The 22,559-nt window shown below is 43.5% G+C and overlaps 1 protein-coding gene across 1 annotated transcript in view; it reads left to right on the top strand.

The window, feature by feature from the left end:
- Positions 1-22,559, top strand: part of Rad54l2 (RAD54 like 2) — a 97,208-nt gene that overhangs the window by 46,483 nt on the left and 28,166 nt on the right. The window contains exons 3-8 of the mRNA XM_052719516.1: positions 15,969-16,167; positions 18,525-18,664; positions 19,306-19,422; positions 19,879-20,105; positions 21,007-21,189; positions 21,577-21,710. Of these exons, the coding sequence (XP_052575476.1) occupies positions 15,969-16,167; positions 18,525-18,664; positions 19,306-19,422; positions 19,879-20,105; positions 21,007-21,189; positions 21,577-21,710 (1,000 nt within the window). The remainder of the gene's footprint in view (positions 1-15,968; positions 16,168-18,524; positions 18,665-19,305; positions 19,423-19,878; positions 20,106-21,006; positions 21,190-21,576; positions 21,711-22,559) is intronic.

The raw sequence follows: 22,559 nt of genomic DNA, 5'->3' as shown, positions 1-22,559 counted from the left end.
ATCTTTCTCAGTTAGTTAAGTTGTATCCTTTAGCATTATGACAATAAAAATGATCAGGGAGGGAGAGAAACTGATGATGCAGGAAAGACTGGGACAGTCTGTGCTGCCTTGATCCAGGCTGTGGCTATGGCCTTGAATTACCTTCACTGTAAAATGCAGATGCTGAATAGTAGACAGGAACATGCCTCAGGGCAAGACAATCATGTTCTAAACTCTGTGATCTTGGGCAAGTCCTTGATGAACCTTTTAGTTCCGGACCACAAAATGAAAACTCTGGAACCCAAACTCCAGGTCTTTTATTCTGTTCTTGTGTACTTAGATAGGGAAGGATGGGCATTGTTTTAGGAAGAAAAGTACAAGAAAAGGCGATGTCGTTGACTATGGGGAAGCAGTCAGGCCCTGTGACCAAATGGAAGGTGTCATCAACTTCCTTATTGCATTTCAGCCAGGTGAGTTTCAGCATATTGGTGTCTCTGAGATGGTCAGTAGCATTCCTTAAATTATAGTGTCTATTTTTGTTTGTTTGTAGTAGGATCTCTGTGTAGCTCTGGCTGGTCTGGAACTATCTATGAAGATCAGACTGGCCTTGAACCTAGAGTGCCTCAGGAGTGTTGGAGTTACAGGAATGCATAACCACTGCCAGCTAAATTACAGTTTCAGACCAGGTCTCTCCTGAGTTTATTGGTTACCCTTCTTCCCACGCACTAGGAAGCTATACCACTTTTTCTTGGGAATGCTTGACTATTTATTGTTGGACTGATTTTTCAGAATAGCATTAGTCATAACTTCTCAGCCTTTTGGCTAAGATCAAATGTCAAATAGCAAAAGTCAGAATTCATGGCAGCCTCCCTGTTTGAGATGAAACAGTGCCAATTTAGATACCAGTTCCTGTCCTCCCTTTCTCTGCCAGACTGGAGACACAAAGTGGCAGAGTGTTTGGGCATGTCAGGGGCAAAAGATTGTTTTCCAAAGTTGCATCAGAAAAGCATGCCAGACATTGACCCCATTGTTTAGCATGACTTGGTAGGACCTTTAACACTCTTTCCCAATAATTAGGGAAGGGAAGCTTTAGATTGTGAGTTGTATTTGCATTTCTCAAATTATATAAGATGTTGAGCTCTTTATTCCGTGACCATTTTGACTTTTGAGAACTTTTCTTCAAATTTCCTATTGATTTGTAGAAATTCTTTATATGTACGTACAAGTCTTTTCCTTATACATAATATAGATATTCTCTACCACTTGATTTCCCACCACATCTTCCTCCCACTCTCCCCTCCCCACCCCCCCACCCCCCGCTTTTTTTTTCTTCCTGTTTTCCTTTCCTTTGCTTTCTTTATTCTTCTTTTTAAAGGTAGGGTTTCATTGACCCAGGCTGGCCTGAAACTCAATATGGAACAGAGAGGTTGGCCTTGATCTCCTGACCCTCCTGTGCCCGCTGTGCCCCCCAAGTGCTGGGACTCCAGGCATGTGCTACCAGCCCTGGCATCTGTTTTTTGATTTTTTTTTTTTGAGACAGCCTTGCTGTGTAGCCCAAGGTAGCAGCTACTGCTGTTCCTTTTCCTCCTCCCTGCCCTTTTTCTTTTCCTCCTCTTTAGATAGAGTTCCATGTAGCTGAGGCTGGGCTTGAACTAGCAGAAGATGATTCCCTTTGTTACTCTTCTATTGTGAAGAGTTGTGAAGAGATGCAATGGGCAAGGCAACTTTTCAAAATGGAAGCATTTCCCTGGGGCTTGCTTACAATTTCAGAGGTTCATTATCACCATGGCAGGAAGCATGGCAGCAGGCCTGGCAGGCGTGGTTGGGAGAGTTTACAGCCTGATCCTCAGGCAGGCAAGCAGAGAGGGACTGGGCCTGGTATGGGCTTTTGAAGCCTCAAAGCCTACCTCTAGTGACACACTTCCTCCAAAAAAGTCATGCTTGCTTAAAAAGGCCACACCTCCTAATCCTTCCCAAACAGTTCCACTAACTGGGAACCAGGTATTCAAACACATGAGTCTATAGGGTCCATTCTCATTCAAATCACCAAAATGACCTTGAACTCTCCTAAACCTTCAACCACTTCCCAAATACTGGGGTAACAGGCCTGTACCTAAGTCTTAACTTTCTTTTTAATATGGCCAGTCTGAAAGTGCTTCTGCTGTCTTTCTCTGATTAAAATTTAACTCTGTAACTCTTTGGATTAACAGAGTCAACATTTAGAAATTTAATAAAATGGAATAGTTGAAAAAGCTCATGATAATAATGAGTTTATCATTTTGTCAAGCCATAACTTCAAATGTTGCTCTCCTTAGGCTAGGGTATGGAGGCTAATTCTTTAGTTTTGCCTTACATAGCATCTCCTTTTCAATCTGCCTTATTTTCTGTTCCTAAATCAGAAATTCTTAGCATGATTAAGGATGTGAAAGAATCATTTAAACTTTTTAATTACATCTGAATGTTTTTTATAGAAGAATTTGCACCTAGTACTGTTTACTAGTATTGTAATCTGGGAGTTTTGCGGAGTTATTTTCCTCTCACTGACCTCCTTTGTTTTCCCAGCATAATGTCTCCTCTACCAGGTTTTGTCTACTGCCTTTTCTGGACTACAAATCCTTCTTCTGGGAGTTGTTGTGAGCGTTGTTGTGTAGTTTATAGCTTTGTGCTTCGATATGGTCACTGGGGGGGTGGGGGAGTAAGTGTGACTTCTGTCGGCTCTTTCACCTTCCCTTCAGGTTACTGGTTGTGGTGGTTTGAATGTGACTGGCCCCATAATGTCACAGTGAGTGGCACTGTTAGGTGTGGCTCTGTTGGAGGAAGTTTGTCACTGTGGGGACAGGCTTTGAGGTTTCTATGCTCAGGATAGGAAACGACAGACCACCTAGTGTCTCAGTCAACTTCCTGTTGCCTGCAAGATGTCTGCTGGCATGCCGCCATGCTCTCCATCATGATGATAATGAACTGAACCTCTGAAACGGTAAACAAGCCCCTGATTAAATGTTTTCCTTTATAAGAGTTGCCGTAGTCATGGTGTCTGTTCACAACAATAGAAACCCTAAGACACTAACATAGGCAGATGTGTGTGTGTGTGTGTGTGTGTGTGTGTGTGTGTGTGTGTGTGTACAATCTTAGTCAGTGTTCTATTGCTGTGAAGAGACACCAAAACCAAGGCAACTCTTAGAAAAGAAAGCATTTAATTGGGGCTTGCTCACAGTTTCAGAGCTTAGTTCATTATCATTGTGGCAGGGAGGATGATAGCAAGCATGGCTTTAGTGAAGTGGCTGAGAGCTTTAAATCCGCAGGCAGGCAGACAGGCAGGCAGAGAGAAGCAGGCTGGAGCTGACATGGGCATTTGAAACCTCAAAGCCCTCCCTACCCAGTGATAACACCTCCTCCTCCCACAAGGCCACACCTCCTCCAACAAGGCTGCATCTTTTAATCCTTTCAAACAGGTCCACTCTCTGCTGACTAAGCATTTAAGTACATGGGTCTATGGGGGCCATTCTTATTCAAACTCCCACATCTTCCATTTTTTTTCCCTCAATGGTTAGATTGTTCATACTTGTGGAAGTAATCAAGAAAATATTCTACCGTCTTTGTCTTCCTATTCAGATCCGTAACCCATTCCTTTCTACCAATCTTTACCAAAGAGACAAAGGACCTTAGGGGTAAAATTGCTGAGGTGGTACTGTACTCTTGAGGACAGTAACCACCCTGTTGTCACTCAGCAGCAGGTGCCTCTTGGTTCTAAATGAGTGGATGCCCTTTGAGGGTGACCTGCACCGCAGTGCTCTCGGTTCTGAATGAGTGGACGCCCTTTGAGGACCTGCACCGCAGTGCTCTCGGTTCTGAATGAGTGGACGCCCTTTGAGGGTGATCTGGCACCGCAGTGTTCTCCGGGTTGGGCAGTTTCCTTTTTTCCATGTGTGATGAGGGTTAGATGCGGGGTTGTAGATGGAAAGGAGGACACCAAGGTGAATATGTAATCTTGTATTGGACTTCTTGGTTAAGGAGTGAAAATTAGTAGGTCTTTTCTGTTTCTTTTGTGGAGGTTGTGGAATGGGTAGGGCACTTGGGACAGGGTCTCATAGCTCAGGTCGGTTCCCAATTGATGTACCTGATATTGGTCTTGAACTCCTGATCTTAATGAGTTCACCCCTCAAATACTGGGCTTATAGACATGTGTTCACCACCATGTTGTGCTCTCCTTCCCTCCCCTGTCTGTCTCTCTTTTAATTTTTTTTCAATATTTATTAATTTTATATGCGTGAATGTTTTACCTGGATGCATGTGTGTATACCATAAGCGTGGCTGTGTCTACAGAGGTCAGAAGAGAGCATCCCATCCCCTGGAACTGGAGTTATATGAATGGTTGTGAGCCACCATGTGGGTGCTGGGAACTGAACCTAGTTCTTCTGCTAAAACAAGCTGGGTGATGGTGGCTCACTCCTTTAATCCCAGCACTTGGGAGGCAGAGGCAGTCAAATCTCTTGAGTTCAAGGCCAGCAAAGGGAGTTCCAAGACAGCCAGGGACACACAGAGAAACTCTGTCTCAAAAAACAAAAATCAAAACAAAAAAATTTTTTGAGACAAGGTCTTAGTTTTGTAGCCCTGGCTGGTCTGGAACTATCTATGTAGACCAGACGAACCTTGAACTCACAAAGACCTACCTGCCTTTGCTTCCTGAGTGTGGGAATTAGGTGTATCACTGTGGCTGCTGCTGCTGTTGCTGCTAGACTAATTTTTATTTATTTGTTTTTAAAATTTTATATTTAGTTCATCAATAACTATTTCAGTTATTCTTGTTACAACATAAATGAAATTGTTTTTTTGCTTTCTTTGTAAGATTTGACTGTAGATGGGGAAGAATTTCTCTCTATATTTAATTGCAACATCAAATATTTTACTACTTTTTTTCAAATAACTCCTAATAGTATTTAAAGAGTGGCAACAAATGTCTACAAAGGAGCTAAATGTATATACCATGATTATGAACATTGCTCTAACTTCTGGAAAACATGGAGTTCAACAGTAGATTACAGTAGATTAGCAGATTAGATATTACATGGTGAATTTACTTTTTTACATCTTTAAAGTTTTTAATGGTTTTGTTTGTTTGAGAATTTCATATATGGGCGTTTATCTACATCACTCCACCTTCTTCCCTTTCCCCTCGGGCTCCTGCAATGCCTTCTCCTGAAGTCCTGATCTCTTCTTTAATTATTGTTGCATGTATAACCTATTTAGTCTATTTAGCTTTGCTTGTATACGCATGTATCCAAGGTTGACCACTCAGGAGTGGACATCCTGTGTGGGAGTTTGGCCCTGGAGGCATCTCATTCTCCCGCTCTCAGTATCTAATGAATACTTGTAGCTCTTCTCATCTAGGGTTAGAACCATGTGAAATTTTCCTGTCTGCATTGGCATGTCAATTAGTGTTGTCATGATGCTGAGCTTCTTCTGGCAACCATATTGTTCGAGTTCATGGATGTATTCTCCCTGTCATGTCTAGGAGACACCACATATCAACACATACCCTGGGCCTCTGGCTTGTACAGTCTTTCTCCTCCTTTCCTGATGTTTTCCCTGAGCCGTAGGGCTAGAGGTTGCATTGCAGATGTGCCGGTTGGGATTGAGCACCCCATACTCTGTATTTTAACCAGTTGTGGACCTCCATAATAGTCTCCATGTATTGCAAATAGGTGCTTTTTTGATGATAAATGAGATTCGAGACAGGGTTTCTCTGTGTAGCCCTGGCTGCCCTGGAACTTGTTCTGTAGACCAGGCAGGCCTCAAACTCAGAGATCCGCCTTCCTCTACCTCTTGGGAATAAAGGTGTGTGCCACCACTGCTGGACTAATTTTGTTTTGTTTTGAGACAAGATTTCTCTATCTAACCCAGGCTGTCCAGGAATTCGCTCTGTAGACCAGAGTGGCCTAGAACTCAGAGATCCACCTGCCTCTGCCTCCCGAGACTGGGACTAAAGGTGCATGCTACCACCACCTGGCCATGAGAGCTACTCTTATCTGTGGGTATAAGGATAGAAGATATATAGAACATAGAAAGTCTATTTGTTTAGGAAAGTGACAGTCCTAGGTTTTCCTTTAATGTCTATGACTTTTCCATGACTGCTGTAGCCACGAGTAGTTGGCTAGGTCTATAGTACTTAGCATGAATTCCGTCCTGTTGAATGGGCCTTAAGTTCAATTAGCTGTTGGTTACCCCTAAGATAAAAGTGCCACTATTGCATCATTGTGGCTGTCATGCTAGTCGTCATTGTTGTGGGTTGTAGGCTTTTGCAGCTGGGCAAGATGATGGGGTTGACCCTTTGTCTTGGCAGCTTGCAGAGCCCCGTCCAGTACTATGCTTCTCAGGGAGGAAGCTTCCAGGTTATTTCCAGCTCAACTCCTCTAAAGCATGTGGTCTCTTCAGCAGTAGAGCCTTACCTTCAAATTCTGGGAGCCATCCAAGGGCCTGACAACAACTTGAGAGGAGGTTTCTCATGTGTGGTACTGGGATTTTTATTAGATAGTCAATGGCTCTTGGGGTGAAAATACCACTCCGTGTTTTAGTGACTTCTTTAAACTGCATATCTATGTATATACATACATACATGTATGTAATTTTGTGTAGACTTAAAACATTATTCCTGATGTCTTTTCAAACATCTTTAGTCTTATTTATCTTATCATGCTCCCTCTCCTTCTCTGTTGCCCTCCCTCACCCCTCCTCAATTAAAGCTCATTTTTATTTTCATTTGTGTCTGTGTGTCTGTGTGGGTATATGCCACACATGTGCAGGTGCTCTTGGAGGCCAGAGGAGTTCAAGTGGTTATGAGTGCTTTAGAGGGTGCTGGCAAACAGACTCATTGCCTCTGGAAAAGCAGAATGCACTCTTAAGCAGCGAGCCATCTTTCCAACCCATTTCAGATCTTGTTTTTGAAGATATGTTTAATCTAGAATCTGCTAATGCTTTGTAATATAAATGTCATAAAGATTTCTTTTTCTTCCTGGAGAGTAACCATGGCAGAGTTTCAGTCTTTTTAAACTTGTTTTGAAGGTGTACCGTATTTTGGTTTATATGAATAAAAATTCATGTAGGACCTAACTTACTTAGGCCTATTTGCAGATATACTGGCTTGCCCTCAGACCAGTCAGGTTTCTGCTCTGTGGCAGGCACTTGTTTGGGGCATTATATGTATAATGGAGAATGAGCTGTGAAGTCTCTGTTTTGAAGGAATATTCTAGAAGAGACGATAGATGACAAGTGTTCAGTTACGTTACTAAAGTAACTTCATGGGCTGTCAAGATGCTCATCAGGTGACCTAGTTTGCTTTCTGTTGCTGTGATAAAACATTGACCAAACTAACTTGAGAGGAAAAGTATTTATTCCATCTTACACTTCCTGACCTCAGATCTATCAGTGAGAGGAGTCAGAGCAGGACCTGCAGGCCGGAATCTAGAGGCAAGAACTGAAGCAGAAACTGGAGGAACACTGGTCACTGGTTGGCTCCTCAGCTACAACTCAGGTAGTCTTGCCCAGAGATGGTACCACCTACAGCAATCATCAGTCGAAAAAAGGCCTACCTGATCTAGGCAGTCCCCCAATTGAGACTGCCTCAGATAATTTTGGGGTGTGTCGACAGCTGAATTTGTCTAGGAGACTAGGTTAAGGGGCTTACTACTAAACCTAACTACCTCAGTTTGATCCCTAGAACTCATGGTGGACAGAGAAAACTAACTCCCACAAATTCTCCTCCAACTTCCACATGCAATGATACCCACCCCCAAATAAATAAATGTACAAAATCCTTCTATATCCTGATAAGAATTATGTAGACGATAATGGTTAGGACTGAACCCCAGCGGTGGGAGGAGTGGTCCATTTTGCCAGGGTTGTTGGGGGAGCCTTGAAGAAGGCAGGCAGTGTTTGTAGAATCAACTCTTGTTTTTGGTTTTGCTCTTAAAATTGTATTTCACTCTGTTCCCCCCCACACAATACTTTATTATTTTGTTTTTTGAGATAGGGTGCTATATAGGTGGTCTCAGACTCTCTTTGTAACCAAGAGTGACCTTGAACTTCTGATCCCCTTGCCTTCACCTGGGTGCTGGGAGTGCAGGCCTGTGCTACCATGTCCTCTATTCTTGTTTTAATTTTTTTTGTTTTGTTTTTTGTTTTTTCGAGACAGGGTTTCTCTGTGTAGCTTTGCGCCTTTTCCTGGAACTCACTTGGTAGCCCAGGCTGGCCTCGAACTCACAGAGATCTGCCTGGCTCTGCCTCCCGAGTGCTGGGATTAAAGGTGTGCGCCACCACCGCCCGGCTTTGTTTTAATTTTTAAAAGACATTTGCATTTTCATTCTTAGTCTTTTTGTTCCCTCCCTCCCTCCCTTCAGCAGGGTTTCATGTAGCTCAGGCTGACTTGAACTTAGCATGTAGTCTAGGATGACCTTTGAACTTCTGATCCTCCTGCCTCCATCTCCTGAGTGTGGGATTACAGGTGTGAGCCACTACACATGATTTATGGAGTCCTAGAAATTGAACCCAGGGCTTCATGCATCCCAAGTAAGCACTTTACCAACTGAGTGCCAACTCCACCTCCATCTTTTTTTTTTAAGCTTTGAATCAAGTATCACTATAAACCTGCTGGTCTGGAACTCCATATGTAGACTAGATTGGCTTTGAACTTTCAATGATCTTCCTGCTTCCTAAGTAGAGATTATAGGCAGGTACCCAGTTCTCACCCTAATTTTTGTTTTGTTTTGTTTTTAAAGACAGGGTCTTACTATGTAGCCTTGAACTCACAGAGATCCTCCTGCCTCTCTGCCTCTTCTTTGTAACAAGGGGTGACCTTGAACTGTTCCTCCTGCCTCCACCTCCTGGGTACTGGATTGAAGGTGTGTGCCATCACATCGAACCTCTTTTATTCTATTCTGTTCTTTCCCTCCCTCCCTCCCTCCCTCCCTCCCTTCCTTTTGAGATAGCATTTCTCTGTGTAGCCTTGACTGTCCTGAACGCACTCTGTAGCCCAGGCTGGCCAGAGACACACTTGCCTCTGCCTCCCAAGTACTGGGCTTAAATGCATGTGCCACCACAGCCTGCCTTCTTTCATTCTTTTAAAAAATTTCTCTTATTTATTTGTGTGTATGTAGCTGAGGCTGGCCTTAGACTGAAATCACCCCCAAAGCCAAGTGTTTTAAAACATTTATTATTTTTCTTGGTTTCTGAGGTTTCAGGAAGGGCCTGGCTGACTGGCTAACATTCTAGACTATTAAAGCTCACTTTGCATCTGGGGCTGGCAGTCTTCTGTCTCCACCTCCAGTGTTGGATTACAGGCATTTGTCACTGTGCGCTAACCCCAATTTTTTGTGATGCTATTTCATTATGTTCAAAGATTGCCTTGAATTTCTAGGCTGAGATGGTTCTTCTATCTTTTGACTAGGTTTAGTGGTTTACTCTAAAATCCTAGAATTTGGAAGCAGAAGCAAGAGAATACCTTGAGTTCAGGGCCAGCCTGGTCTACAGAGAGAGGCTCACTCTCAAATAACAACAAAAAGGGCTTTGTGTAACTGTAGCACACAGTTCTACATTATTTTCCTCAGAAGATTGATTGTTCATTCTAATTTGAGCAAGCAGTTCAGTCACTAATTGATCACCGTAGTTTGAGTACCTTTGAGTTTAGACTTTAAAAGTTTCATTAGGGAGGGACTAGGTCTAGGATTTATTCCAGGGTAGTTATTCCCACTGCTTTCCTGTTGTCTCAGCTGGTGGGACAGGTGTTAATGAGATCTGGCAGATCTGGAGCTCCCAAATTCCACTGCTCCCCCCCCCCCCCACCCTGTTAAAATGTGTATTTCTTCTGCTTTCTGTTGCTCCTGTCTGCTAAGTCCACGGTGCTGTGTGCAGGCAGGTACAGAGGCAAGTCCTGATGCAGTCATACGCTCATGGGCTCCTTTGCTTGGACTCCCAGCTTTCTGTGCTGCAGTAGGAAACTGTCCCCTAGTGGTGAGGAGTCCAGCTCCCTGTGAGCTTCCTTCCTGAAGCTTATGGTCTCCAATGCCTGACTGGGCTCTATAACCCAGGCGTAAGTCTGTGTATTTGGTGTTTGTATGTGGGAGGTGTGTGCCACCTGTGTAGAGGTCTGGGGACAGGTTGTAGGAGGTGCTTTTGTCCTTCCATTGTGTGAGTCTGGGGACTGAGCTCAGCTCATCAGGCTTGGTGACCCGTAAGCCATGTATGTCATCATGTGTAGTTCTCCACCCCCTCCCTTCTGTTTTTCTTCTGATAAATTACATACTGCATAAACTTGACTCTCTTAACCATTTTAAATGTGTTTTTATAATACCTCAGTTCAGATTTGAGGCATTATATATTAATAAAAATTTAATATATCTTTGGATAGTAGTATGTTAGAAAGCTTAATTTAAAAATTGCTGATTTAGTTGCTGACTTGAGTGCCATAAAAAATATGGTTGAATGAGGTAAGTGTGGTGGTGCACACCTGTAATCCCAGCATTTAGGAGGCAGAGACAGGAGAATCAGGAGTTCAACATCATCTCATGTTACATAATAAATTTTTTTAAAAAAAATGTAATGAATCATTTATCTTTAAACTTGTTATAGAATTTATAAAAGGTGAGGCTACCTGGTAAGGCTTAGGAGGAGTAGGTTTGATGGAATTTAGAGTTAAAGAAAATAGGAATTTTTTTTTAGTGTTCTGGAAATTTATTTTTATTCTTTAAAATTTCATACATGGATACACTGTATTTGATCATATTCACCCCTGCTCCTCCCTCTGATCCCTCCTAGATCCACACCGTACCCCGTGCTCTCCTAACTTTGTGTCCTTTTTATTTTAACCCTCCAAGTCTTTTTTTTTTTGAGACCAGGGTTTCTTTGTGTACCTCTGTTTATCCTGGATCTCGCTCTGTAGACCAGGCTGGCCTTGAACTCACAGAGGTCTACTTGTCTCTGCCTCCAAGTGCTGGGATTAAAGGTGTGTGCCACCACTGCCCAGTTTGATTCAGTTTTTATTGAGGTCTTTCTTTGTTAAACATTCAGCTTCTTTCTTCTGTGTGTGGATTTCTCAGCATTAATGATTGAATGACTGCCATTTCCTCATTGAGTAGTCTTGAACCCTTGGTAGAGCAGCTCGGCTGTGTCTTATGACAGGGTGTCTCCCTTTATCTCATTAGTCTGCATGTGCGCTTTATGCTGGTACCTCAGGGCTTGGCTGTTGTGTCTTTGTACTACGTTTTGAAATCAGAAAGCATGAATCTCCAACTTTGCCCCTTTTACAAATGTTTTTGCTTAATTTTTAAAGTAAAGTTTTATTGGAATATTTTCCCTTATTTGTTTATATGGTTTTTTTGAGATGCAGTGATAAAGTTAAGTACCTGTGATAGAGAGAGACCTTATTACTCGTAGGACCTAAAATAGTCACTGTCTGATTAACTACTGAAAATATTTGCAGATCACTGAACATTAAAGCACCGCTGATTACTCAGTGATAATGGACTGTGATAGGAATAAACAGATGGAGAAGGGAAAATATGTAAAGACACTCAGACTACTGTAGATGCAAGCGGAAAGTTAGGACATGCCCAGCAGCAGGAAAATGCCATTCTGTGATTTGCTTCCAGCGTGCCATGCAAATGGCAACTGTGTACTCTCTGTCCATGAAAGATTTATCTATGGGGCCAGTGAGATGGCTCAGTGCGTGAGTGTGCTTACTGTCAACTTGACAGCCAAGTTTGATTCCAGATCCCATGTGTTGGAAGAAGAGAGCCAACTCCCACAAGTTGTCCTCTGACCTCCACAGATACATACATGCTTGTGCATGAGTCTGTGAGCGCGTGCGCGCGCGCGCGCACACACACACACACACACACACACACACACACACACACACACACGCTAAAAATTTAAAAAGAAATATTACCAGGTGTGGTGGTGAACACCTTTAATCCCAGTACTCAGGAGGCAGAGGCAGGCAGGTCTGTGTGAGTTTGAGGCCAGCCTGGGCTATAGAGCGAGTTCTAGGTCAGCCAGGGCTGTTAACCCTGTCTCGAAAAACAAAACAAATCAAAAAAAGAAATACTTATGTGCATCAGGCAGCCAACCCAACGCAAAAAGGTGTATACTCATTAATTACTATATGAAATATGCAAATGTATTAGCAATTGTAGGGAAATTGACACATAAGTTGTTTGAAGTTTAGTGATCATTTAATTTTATTTTTTCTTAAGACTTTATAATCGACACCTGCTTATAGGTGAGCAACAGAGTACTTGTCTGGCATGCCTAAAGACATAGGCTCAACAGCTGGCATTGCAAAAGTTAAATGAAATAGATAGATAAAATTTAAAAATACATTATTTTTTAAATTATGGAATTTGGAAGGATCGACAGTAAACACAGTGATAAGAAGAACTCTGCTTCCATCTCTTTGAGTAGCCAGCCACTCCGGCATTTATCTTCAAATCTTCCATCCTTAACATTATAACTTTTTTTCCCCCTTTGACAAGGGCTGGCTATAGAATTCATCATGAGGACCAGATTGACCTCAGACTTGGTACTATGCAAGCCTCCTGCTTCTGCCTTCCACTGCTGGGATGACAGGCATGAGCCACTATTCCTAGCTCTCAGATCTTTTTTTTTTTTTTTTTTTTTTTCAATTGTAGCTCCTGGGGCTCAGGAGATGCCTTTAGTAACTCTCTTGCAGGGTACCTGGGTTTGTTCCCAGCACCCACATCACGTGACTCACAACTGCCTGCACTTCCTGTGCTAGGGGAACTGTCAGTTCCCACTTAGCTTCTGCAGGCACCCACACGAATGCAGCATACCCTCATACAGATACACACATGTACAATAGTTCAAAGTAAAATAAATAAAAGGTTGTATTTCCTTATATTATGAAATATTTATGTAATCCTCAGTTATCTTTGAAATTTATTTTAATGTTAATTTATTCATATTTCTACAAGGACTACATATGATTGACGTACCTTTTACATCTCTTTATTGATTTTACTTCCCTTTAAATATTTTTCCTCACAGTTTCTAGAGGAAAAGGATTTTCTGACTCTATAGTTTTATATATTCTAGATTTCACTGATTGTACCCATGTGTCTTGTTTAACTTAGTTCTTTGTCTTTTGTGATTTTTTTTTTTTTTTTTTTTTTTTTTTTTGGTTTTTCGAGACAGGGTTTCTCTGTGTAGCTTTGCGCCTTTCCTGGAACTTTGGAGACCAGGCTGGCCTCGAACTCACAGAGATCCGCCTGCCTCTGCCTCCCGAGTGCTGGGATTAAAGGCGTGCGCCACCACCGCCCGGCTGATTTTTGTAAACACTGAATGAAATCTAAGTTGTGTTGAGATTAGGGTATAAAATTTTTGGTGCACATAGCTCATAGAATGTAGTGTATGCATAATTTTTATTTGTTTGTTTCTTGAGGAAGGATCTGTGTAGCCCAGGATGTCTTCAGTTTCTCTGTCATCATCTTGCCTCAGCTTTTCAAGTGCTGGGATTACATAGTGTGTGTTCCCACACCAGGCCCTGGTATATGCATTTTACCACAGGACATTAGCAAAAACATGCTGCCACTTAGAGGCCACTGACCTCTCTAGTGCAGAAGAAGAAGCAGGTTAGCTGAAGGGTGGGCCCTGGAAGTATATGGATTTGTGCACTCACCGAATGAAGTGTGGTGTGTCCTGTTCTGCATAGGTTTGCCAGTGAAATTTGTGGTGGTGGTATTTATAACTCATTCCCAAGAAGCTTATGCAAGTGTTCTTTGTTTATATAACTTGTGATTGCTACTCATAGAAAGTTCAAGGGCATTCAGGTGAAGGAGAAAGTTCAGGGGTATTTGTGCCTAGGTCTGAACCTATGATTTGCCAGGGTGGTGATAGCCATTGACTTTTAAGCTATGCATATACATTTGTTATGTGACAGAACATGGGGCTCTTTACCTTCTTGTTTGACTATAGGTCTCCCACAGCTGACTGATCTTTTCAAAATTGCTATTACACTCAGCCCCCTGCTGGACAGTAGTAATAGGCTTTATAACTTGGAATGGATATTTGATAGTAAATTTGTTTGTAATTCAGAAAGACTAGCAGTTTGTGCTCTCTCCTCCCAGAACAGCCCACCCTAGTAGAAGCATGATGGCTAGAACAAGGAAGTAACAACAGTTGGCAGCAAGTTCTCACTGCCCAGCAAGCAGATCAATTTCAGCCCCTGGGCTTGGCCTTGCAGATCTGCCCTCTGTGCTGACTCTGTCCTCTCTGCCTACTTTTTAACCTTGCCTCCAACTGTTCCTCCAAGTAGTTACTCAATAAATTTGCTTGTGAAATAGAAACAAAACATAGTAAGATTTGAAGAGCACCAAAGGTCAGTAACCAGGTTTGGGGTATAGCTCAGCCAGAAAACAACAAGGCCATTGTACAAGGAGGCCAGAGAACTAGCAAAAACACGAAGTTGAATTGTCCCAGCTCAGCTGCAAGAATAGTAGGCCAAGTTGTTTCCATCTGCTCTACCCCCAATACGCCACCTCTGTAGGTGCTCTTTTGGCAGGGGTTACCCTCCTCCTAGGGGATCTGCTATTTAAGCAGCTGTTTATTTGGGGGGTGGGGGAGAGGCGGGATTAATGGCTCTCTCTTTTAGGAGATAAGAATTTAGGGCTGCAAGTTGGACAGATGTGAAAATGCTGTTTCATCTGTCTTTGAGAGGAAGGGTGCTGAAAGTTCTTTTGTTTGTTAGGTTTGTTTTTTTTTTTCTTTTTTTTGAGACAGTGTCACTCTATGTAGCTCTGGCTGTCCTGGAATTCACAATGTAGACCAGGCTGGCTTCAAACTCAGAGATCTGCCTGCCTCTGCCTCATGAGTGTTGGGATTAAAGGTATGCACCACTATGCCCATCTGAAAGATAGTTCTTTTAGAGGCAAGCAATTGCCTGGCCTTTCTCTCCTGTGCTCTTTGAAATAGAGGACAGATTTGGGAGAGCAGCTAAAGGCTTGGTGTTCTACTTTGACTGCATTCCTCCTCTGAGATAATTCTGTCTATTGTTAAGATTTAAGATGGCAAACTGGTTTACTTTGAGATAGTGTCATGGGTCTAAGGACACAGTTCCAAGCATGAAGGGACACATATACCCACGTAAATCACATAAATCCAGCTTCCTAAACTGTTCTATGTAGAACCACAGGCCAGATTGACACAGTTCTCTGTAAACTATTTCCATTCTGTTTCATTACTATCAACAGGAGGTCAAGAATCAGTCTGAGAAACCGCCCGCATAAGAGTCTTTTAAAACAAAACAAAACAAAACACAACTTATTTCAGGGCTGGAGAGAACACTTGCTGTTCTTACATTGAGCGTAGTTCAGTTCTTAGCACTCACATGGTGACTTATCCCTTCTTTAATATTCGATACATATTGCTGTGTTGTGTCTCAGTATTCATGAGCCATCTCTTAATAGAACCAATATCCTTTGAAGAGAAAGAGTCTTAAAACTGTCTCTATACATCTAGTGCAGAGTTTGCCATTTGTAAGTCCTTACTAAATGGCTGACAAATTGAGCAAGTTACTACTCCAAGCACTGAAAGAGTAGTAAGTGTGAGCTGCCTCAAACTCTCAAATTCTGGGATTACAGGCATGCACTATCACACCCAGCACTCTGAGTATTCTCAGGCCAGCAAGTCTCCTAACTCCTATTATATTGTTAAATGAATTGTTTTCATTTGTTATGTGCCCTGGTCAGGATTAGATCTAGGTGCACACAGTATCTAATCCTCATATAGCCCTGAGTATGAGTATCACTGTCTTCTTTTTATAGGTATATCTATAGACATTCAGAGAGATATTGCCTTGGGTTATCTTCTAATACGTTGCTGGGTTGAAATTTGAATCTGGGGATGTCTGGCATCAAAATTTACTCGCTCTCCCTCCACCTTCACCCCCAGTAAATCATTTCTTCCTCCCATTTTTTTTCCAGACCCATCCCTGGAAGGCATGTGTGGCACTGAGCATGCCCAGTTGGGGGAAGATGGGCAGCGGCCGCCGCGGTGCACTTCAACTACCTCATCTCAGTCTGAGCCTTCAGAGCAGCTTAGGCACCAAGGCAAGATCCTAGCATCCGAAGACCCCAAAAAGAAGAGAGCTCAGAAGCCCTCTCATATGAGAAGAAACATACGGTGAGTTGTGATCTGTAAGGAGATTTGGAGGGAGTAGACCAGAAATAGCAGAAAAACTAATTTGGGCAAGAATGCCCTCTTTCCAGTAGAGAAAAGTGTCCAATATGAACCCTCATTTATAGTAAAGATGGCATATGTGGCGACGTGCCTGTAATACCAGCACTCAGAAGGCTGAGGTAAGAGAGCCGTGAGTTCCAGACCAGCATAGGTCACGTTAAGGAGACACTGTCTCCAAACAACCACCACCACAAAAACCCAGTAACGAAGGTGAAGTTTGGACCCACTGTGTTGAACTGCACAGAATGTAGAGAAGATACGGAGGGCTTTGACCATTGAGAGGACTTGGGGGCAGCTCATTGATGGTAGGAGCATCTGACTGGACTTTTCTTTCTTTATGTTTCCTGGGTCTCAAAACATGAAGTTTAAAACAGATCAATAAACAGACAGCAGCAACATAAAACTCTCAGCAGAAGTGAGCTATTGTCTTCTTAGAATTCAATTTCAAATGGTAGGGGACTGACCAAGAGTGAGGCTTCTTCCTTGACCTAAAAGATAACCAAACATGAACTTTCTTAACTATCCAAATCCTCAACAACCCTTCCTTCTGCCAAATAACAACTTGTTCTACTAAAGGAGATAAATAGCATCCCCCTGCCTTTGTTACAGTTTTTTGTTGTTCTTCATTTGTTTGTTTGAGACAGGTTCTAACCCAGTAGCTCAGGCTGCCCTGACTGTGTAGCCTTAGCTTTGAACTTTTGGTAATATTTGTACAGCAGCCTGTTAAGTGCTAGAATTACAAGTGTGAGCCATTATGCCTGGTATTTCCCCACAGTTTTCCAAACACATAATAGAAACTTGAAAGTATTACTCTAAGCTCAGAAAATGATGATACAGAATCCCCATTAACCCATTTGTTCGCCTAACAACTTTAAATGTGTCTGTGTGTGTGTGTGTGTGTGTGTGTGTGTGTGTGTGTGTGTGTTTATGCGTGTGCACTCATACCCATGTGTTGTGTGTTTATGGCACAATGCATGCACTTGAATGTGTGGAGGCCACAGCAGGACATCAGAGGATTTTTCCTCTGTTGCTTTTCACCTTATTGCCCTGAGACAGGGTTTTTCACTGTATTGGAAGTTCATTTTGTCCAGAAGCTCTTGGGATTATCCTGTCAACACCGCCCCCGTAGTAGAATTAAAAGCATCTTCAGCCATACCAGGTTTTTTACATGAGTGCTGAAATTTTGAACTCAAGTCTTTTTTGTTTGGTTGGTTTGTTTTGTTTCTCTGTGTAACAGCCCTGGCTGTCCAGGAACTCAATTTATAGACCAGGCTGACTCACAGAAATCCACCTGCCTCTGCCTCCCGAATGCTGGGATTAAAGGCATGTGCCATCACTGCCCAGCCTTGAACGCAAGTCTTTATGCTTGCAGAGCAAGCTTTCCTAACTACTGGGTTGTCTCTTCCTCCCCCAACAGCGCGCGCGCGCGTGTGCACGCGCACGCGCGCACACACACACACACACACACACACACACACACAGTCTTCTCTATGGCCAGATTGGCACCTCACAGAGATCTGCCTACATCTACCTCCTGAGTGCTGGAATTAAAGGCATGTGCTACCATCGCTGGCACAACTTTATTTTTAATACTGGTTCAACTTTGTAAACCATACTATTTTATATTACCCTTGGTCTTTTATTTTTCATTTATTTGTGTGTGTTCCTGTGTGTGAGGGTGTGTATGGAGGCCAGAGGAGGATGCTCAGTATCTTCCTCTGTTGCTCTCCATGTTATACCCTTGAGACAGAGTCTCTCAGTGAACCTGGAGCTCGATGTTTTTCAAGCAGCACAGGAGAAAAAACCAGGCAGTTGTTGCCCAGCAAGCCCAAGCAGTCCTGTCTTTGTCCTGCCCCAGCTTCTTGTATGGTCTGTGCCTTCTCTACATATGGCCAAACCCTGCTGTTCAGTTGGTGCTGGGAATCCTAACTCGGGTCCTCAATGTTTGCACAGTAAGTGCTCTTCCCGTTGAGACGTCTCCCCAGTCCTTTACTCTTGGTCTTTGTGCAGAGTCTGACTGACTGGTGTCTGTGAGGAAGTCAAATAACAAGTAACGTACGGTAGCACAGACCATTTGCACTGAAGTCCCTCTGGCACCCATCCTACCCTCCCTCGTCCTTAAAGACCTAACCTTACCCCTGTGTAAGTTGCATAGGTGAGGCTTTTCTTCCCTTTTTCCCATTCTCTGGTTTGAAGGGAAATCACAATGATGATTTCAGCAGTGGTGTTTCCTTTTTAGTTTGCTGTTACGTTGCCCAGATCTTAAGGGAACCCAAGGGTTGTCTCTGTTGACTGTTTAGAAAGCTACTCCGAGAGGATCAGTTGGAGCCCGTTACCAAAGCAGCACAGCAGGAGGAGTTGGAAAGAAGAAAGCGCCTGGAGCAGCAGAGGAAAGAGTATGCAGCCCCCATTCCTACTGTCCCTTTGGAGTTCCTGCCTGGTAAGCCAGCTTTGTGTTGGAAATGACCAAGTGTTCTAGGAGAAAAGGCCTCACTTGCAGAGTAGCCAGACAGATCTGGATTGTGGTCTCTCAGGAATTCTGAAGGCCTGTTGAGAGTACACAGTCAGAAGAGCTGTCATTTAGAAAGTGGAAATAGATTAAAATATACTTGAATAATTTTATGGAGGCTTCTTGTTTTCCCGATAGCTTTAGATTTTAGCATGCCAAGAGATGAGGACTAGTCTTCACATGGATAAATGGCACAATGTGAAACCCAGCAGAGAAGGGAACTTGGAAAGAAGGCTGGGATTTTTTTTTTTTAAAGCTTTCCTCTGCTTCTAGTCTCAATGACCATTCCCCATTAGAGAAGCAAAGGAGGATGATCACTGGTGATCGATCACTCAGGAAAATATGCTGGAGATAAATATGGGGCGTTTTATCTTTGCACATGTATGCGCACAGAGGCACATTTGTGAATCATGGCACATGTGTAGAAGCCAGAGGACAACGTGGAAACATTGGTTCTCTCCCTATGTTGTGTGGGTCCTGGTGATTACAAGTCTACAGGCTGAGCAGCAAGCACCTTTACCTGCTGAACCACCTCTGTGGCCCTAAATGTGTTTCCTTCCATCTTTCTCTAGAGGAAATTGTTTTACGAGCAAGTGATGGTCCCCAACTCCCTCCTCGGGTCTTGGCTCAGGAAGTCATTTGTTTGGACAGCAGCAGTGGCAGTGAGGATGAAAAAAGCAGTCGAGATGGTAAGATCGGGCCATAGGGGCAGCGGGCATCCCATCCACCTCCTTCTGGCCAGTGTTCATCTTTGCGTTTGCTTCCCTCCCTCCCTCCCTCCCTCCCTCCTTCTTTCCCTCCCTCCCTGTCTCCCCATTTTTGGTGAGGAGTGTGAGATAGGTCTTACACTACAGGTCCTACACTGTAGCCTGGTCTGGAACTCATAGTAATCCTCCTATCTCGCAAGTACTGGGATTACGTGTCCCACCATACCTGATTTGGTATCCTTTTTAAAACTCAGTCTTACTCATTTGGTTCAGGCCTACCTTTAGCACACTTACCTGGGTCACCTTCGCCTAACTTGTCCTGAGAGAAAGAAGCCGTAAAAATGTTTATGAGTGGTGACACGTTTTAGCTCAGGCCCCTTCGCTCTGACAACCAGCGGTACCTGTTCTTGGGGTTTTGTTTCCTTTTTTCTGTCTCAGAGGTGATTGAACTGAGTTCTGGAGAGGAGGATGCTCTGCACATTGTGGACAGCAGTGAGTCTGTCAGCGAGGAAGACGAGGAAGAGGAGAAGGGTGGCACCCATGTGAATGATGCCTTAAACCAGCATGATGCTCTTGGGCGGGTCCTTGTCAACCTGAATCACCCTCCAGAGGAGGAGAATGTCTTCCTGGCCCCACAGTTGGCACGGGCTGTGAAACCTCATCAGGTACAGGCTTGATTCTACTCTCTTTCTTGCTGCAGACGTTGCTGCTGTCGGTTATCAGTATTCTGGCCTGGAGAATAGTTGTTGGATCCCAAGAGTAGCTGTTGGAAAGCCTTGATATTTGAAGATTCCTTTGAATAAGAATATAGTGGGGAGAGAGAAGAGATACGCCTCAGGTTTGCCCTGTCATGCAGAAATCACTGTAAGCACTGGAAGGATGGCTCAGCTCTTAAGAGCACACGCTGCTCTAGCAGAGGACTCTGGTTTGGTTCCCAACACTGGCATAGCAGTTCTGTAACTCCTGTTCTAAGGGATCTGATGCCTCTTGGCATCCATACGGTTCTGTATGCACAGGGTGCACATATATGGACCCAGGCACACACACATAAAATGGGTGTAAATACTAAAAAAGTCACTTGGCCACCATCTTGCTTCTGTTGGATCAGCAAGAAGAAGCTTGGGAGGTATAGACTCAGAAGATGTGGGAGAGTCAGACATCAGGAAATTGAGAGCATTATAATTTGTATTGCTCTAGTGTCTGGAACTAGAGTGAGAAATTGATTCAGTTTCAGGGCTTCCCACAGCAAGAACTATCGGGCTGCTTAGAGGAGGCACCCCCTCAAGCACAGAGCAGCCAGCCCTTGTCAGGAGTTTGATATTGAAGACTCTTGAACTCATATGGGACATTGGACAAGGTCAATGCTATTTTGTGTATTCTTCAAGATGACTGTCATCAGCCAGGGTGACAGAGAAACTTCTGTAGACCAGTCAGGGTACAGGAAAACTTCCATGTCTACTCAGAGCAGCCATTGTGCTTCTTTAGTGACCTGCCCAAGTGAGGAAGACTGACTAGCCCTGGTCTCTGGTAGTGTTTCTGACATTTATCTGGTTTGTCTCTTGTCAGATTGGTGGGATCCGGTTCCTCTATGATAACCTAGTAGAGTCTTTAGAAAGGTTTAAGACCAGTAGTGGCTTTGGCTGTATCCTGGCCCATAGCATGGGTCTGGGGAAAACTCTGCAAGTGATCTCCTTCATTGATGTCCTCTTCCGCCACACGCCAGCCAAAACAGTCCTTGCCATTGTGCCGGTAAGAGCTCTAACTCGCCCCTCTGAACATCTCTGGCTACTAAAATGCTTGTTGAGTTCAGCTCTGAGCTCATTCCTTAAAACTTGGGTGTGCGCGCGCGCGCGCGCGCGCCTGCGTGCCTGCGTGCATGTGCGTGCGTGCATGTGTGCGTGTGTGTGTGTGTGTGTGTGTGTGTGTGTGTGTGTGTGTGTGTTGGGGGTGAGGGGGGAATCTTTGTTTAGTGGGTAAAAGTGACGATGACCTGAGTTTAATTCTAGGGATCTACATAGTGGCAGGCGAAGATTGGCTTCTGCAGGTTGCTCTCTTCTTCATTTACATACACAAAATAAATAAAATGTTAAAAAAAGAAAGAAAAAAAAAAAGCCAACTCTTTGGGGCTTGTCATAGGTTAATACTCTCCAGAATTGGCTGGCAGAGTTCAACATGTGGCTCCCGGCTCCTGAAGCCCTCCCAGCTGACAGCAAGCCAGAAGAAGTCCAGCCGCGGTTCTTCAAAGTTCATATCTTGAATGATGAGCACAAGTAGGTGGCCTACCCTGTCTTCTCTGTCTCATTCCTTTTCAGACTTCTCTGAGACTAGTACAGTATGTCTCTCTGTCTTCCCATGTCCTTCTCTCTTTTTTTTTTTTTTCCGTTTTTTTGAGACAGTGTTTCTCTGTGTAGCCCTGACTGTCCTGGATCTTGCTCTGTAGACCAGGCTGGCCTTGAACTCACAGAGATCTGCCTGCCTCTGCCTACCGAGTGCTGGGATTAAAGGTATATGACACTATCCCCTGGCTCCACATTCTTTTTGATTCTTGATATTTCACTTTTCTGTTCTTGCTTACCTCCACACACCCCCACCTCCAACACACACACACACACACACACACACACACACACACACACACACACACACACACACACACACACACACACACACAGAGCTTTTCAGTAAAGCCAGAGTTATATAGCCTGGGACGTTTGAAGTTTCTTTGTTTTGCTCTAGAATGCTTTTCTGACAAAGTACCTGCAGCCTAGTCACATTTTCTGTGTTTATTGTAACATTCACCATGCCACAATGAACTTCAGACTCTTTGAAGCACTGGTTGATAGTTGACTTTTAATAGTACAACTTCCAAAACTTTGAAAAGTGCATACTTTGGTTTTGTTTTATATTTAAATAGAACTACTATTTCTATTTTCTGAAGTTAACTTGATTTCCAAGAATCTGAAGTGACTTCTTTATTTAAGCCAGCTACCCATGCTTTCCTTTTGTCTCCTTGGCACAGATGGTTTAAAAAGGCTGTTTTCTGTGATGTGGTCCTACCTATGAAAATGAGGAGGCTCCAGGTGACCCAGCAGGGGGTTGGTCACTGCTCTGCTTGCTCT

Source organism: Peromyscus californicus, unplaced genomic scaffold, assembly GCF_007827085.1.
Source record: "Peromyscus californicus insignis strain IS unplaced genomic scaffold, ASM782708v3 Scaffold_11__1_contigs__length_118956290, whole genome shotgun sequence".
NCBI classification, from domain to species: domain Eukaryota; kingdom Metazoa; phylum Chordata; class Mammalia; order Rodentia; family Cricetidae; genus Peromyscus; species Peromyscus californicus.
This window is presented reverse-complemented; position numbering and strand designations above follow the sequence as displayed.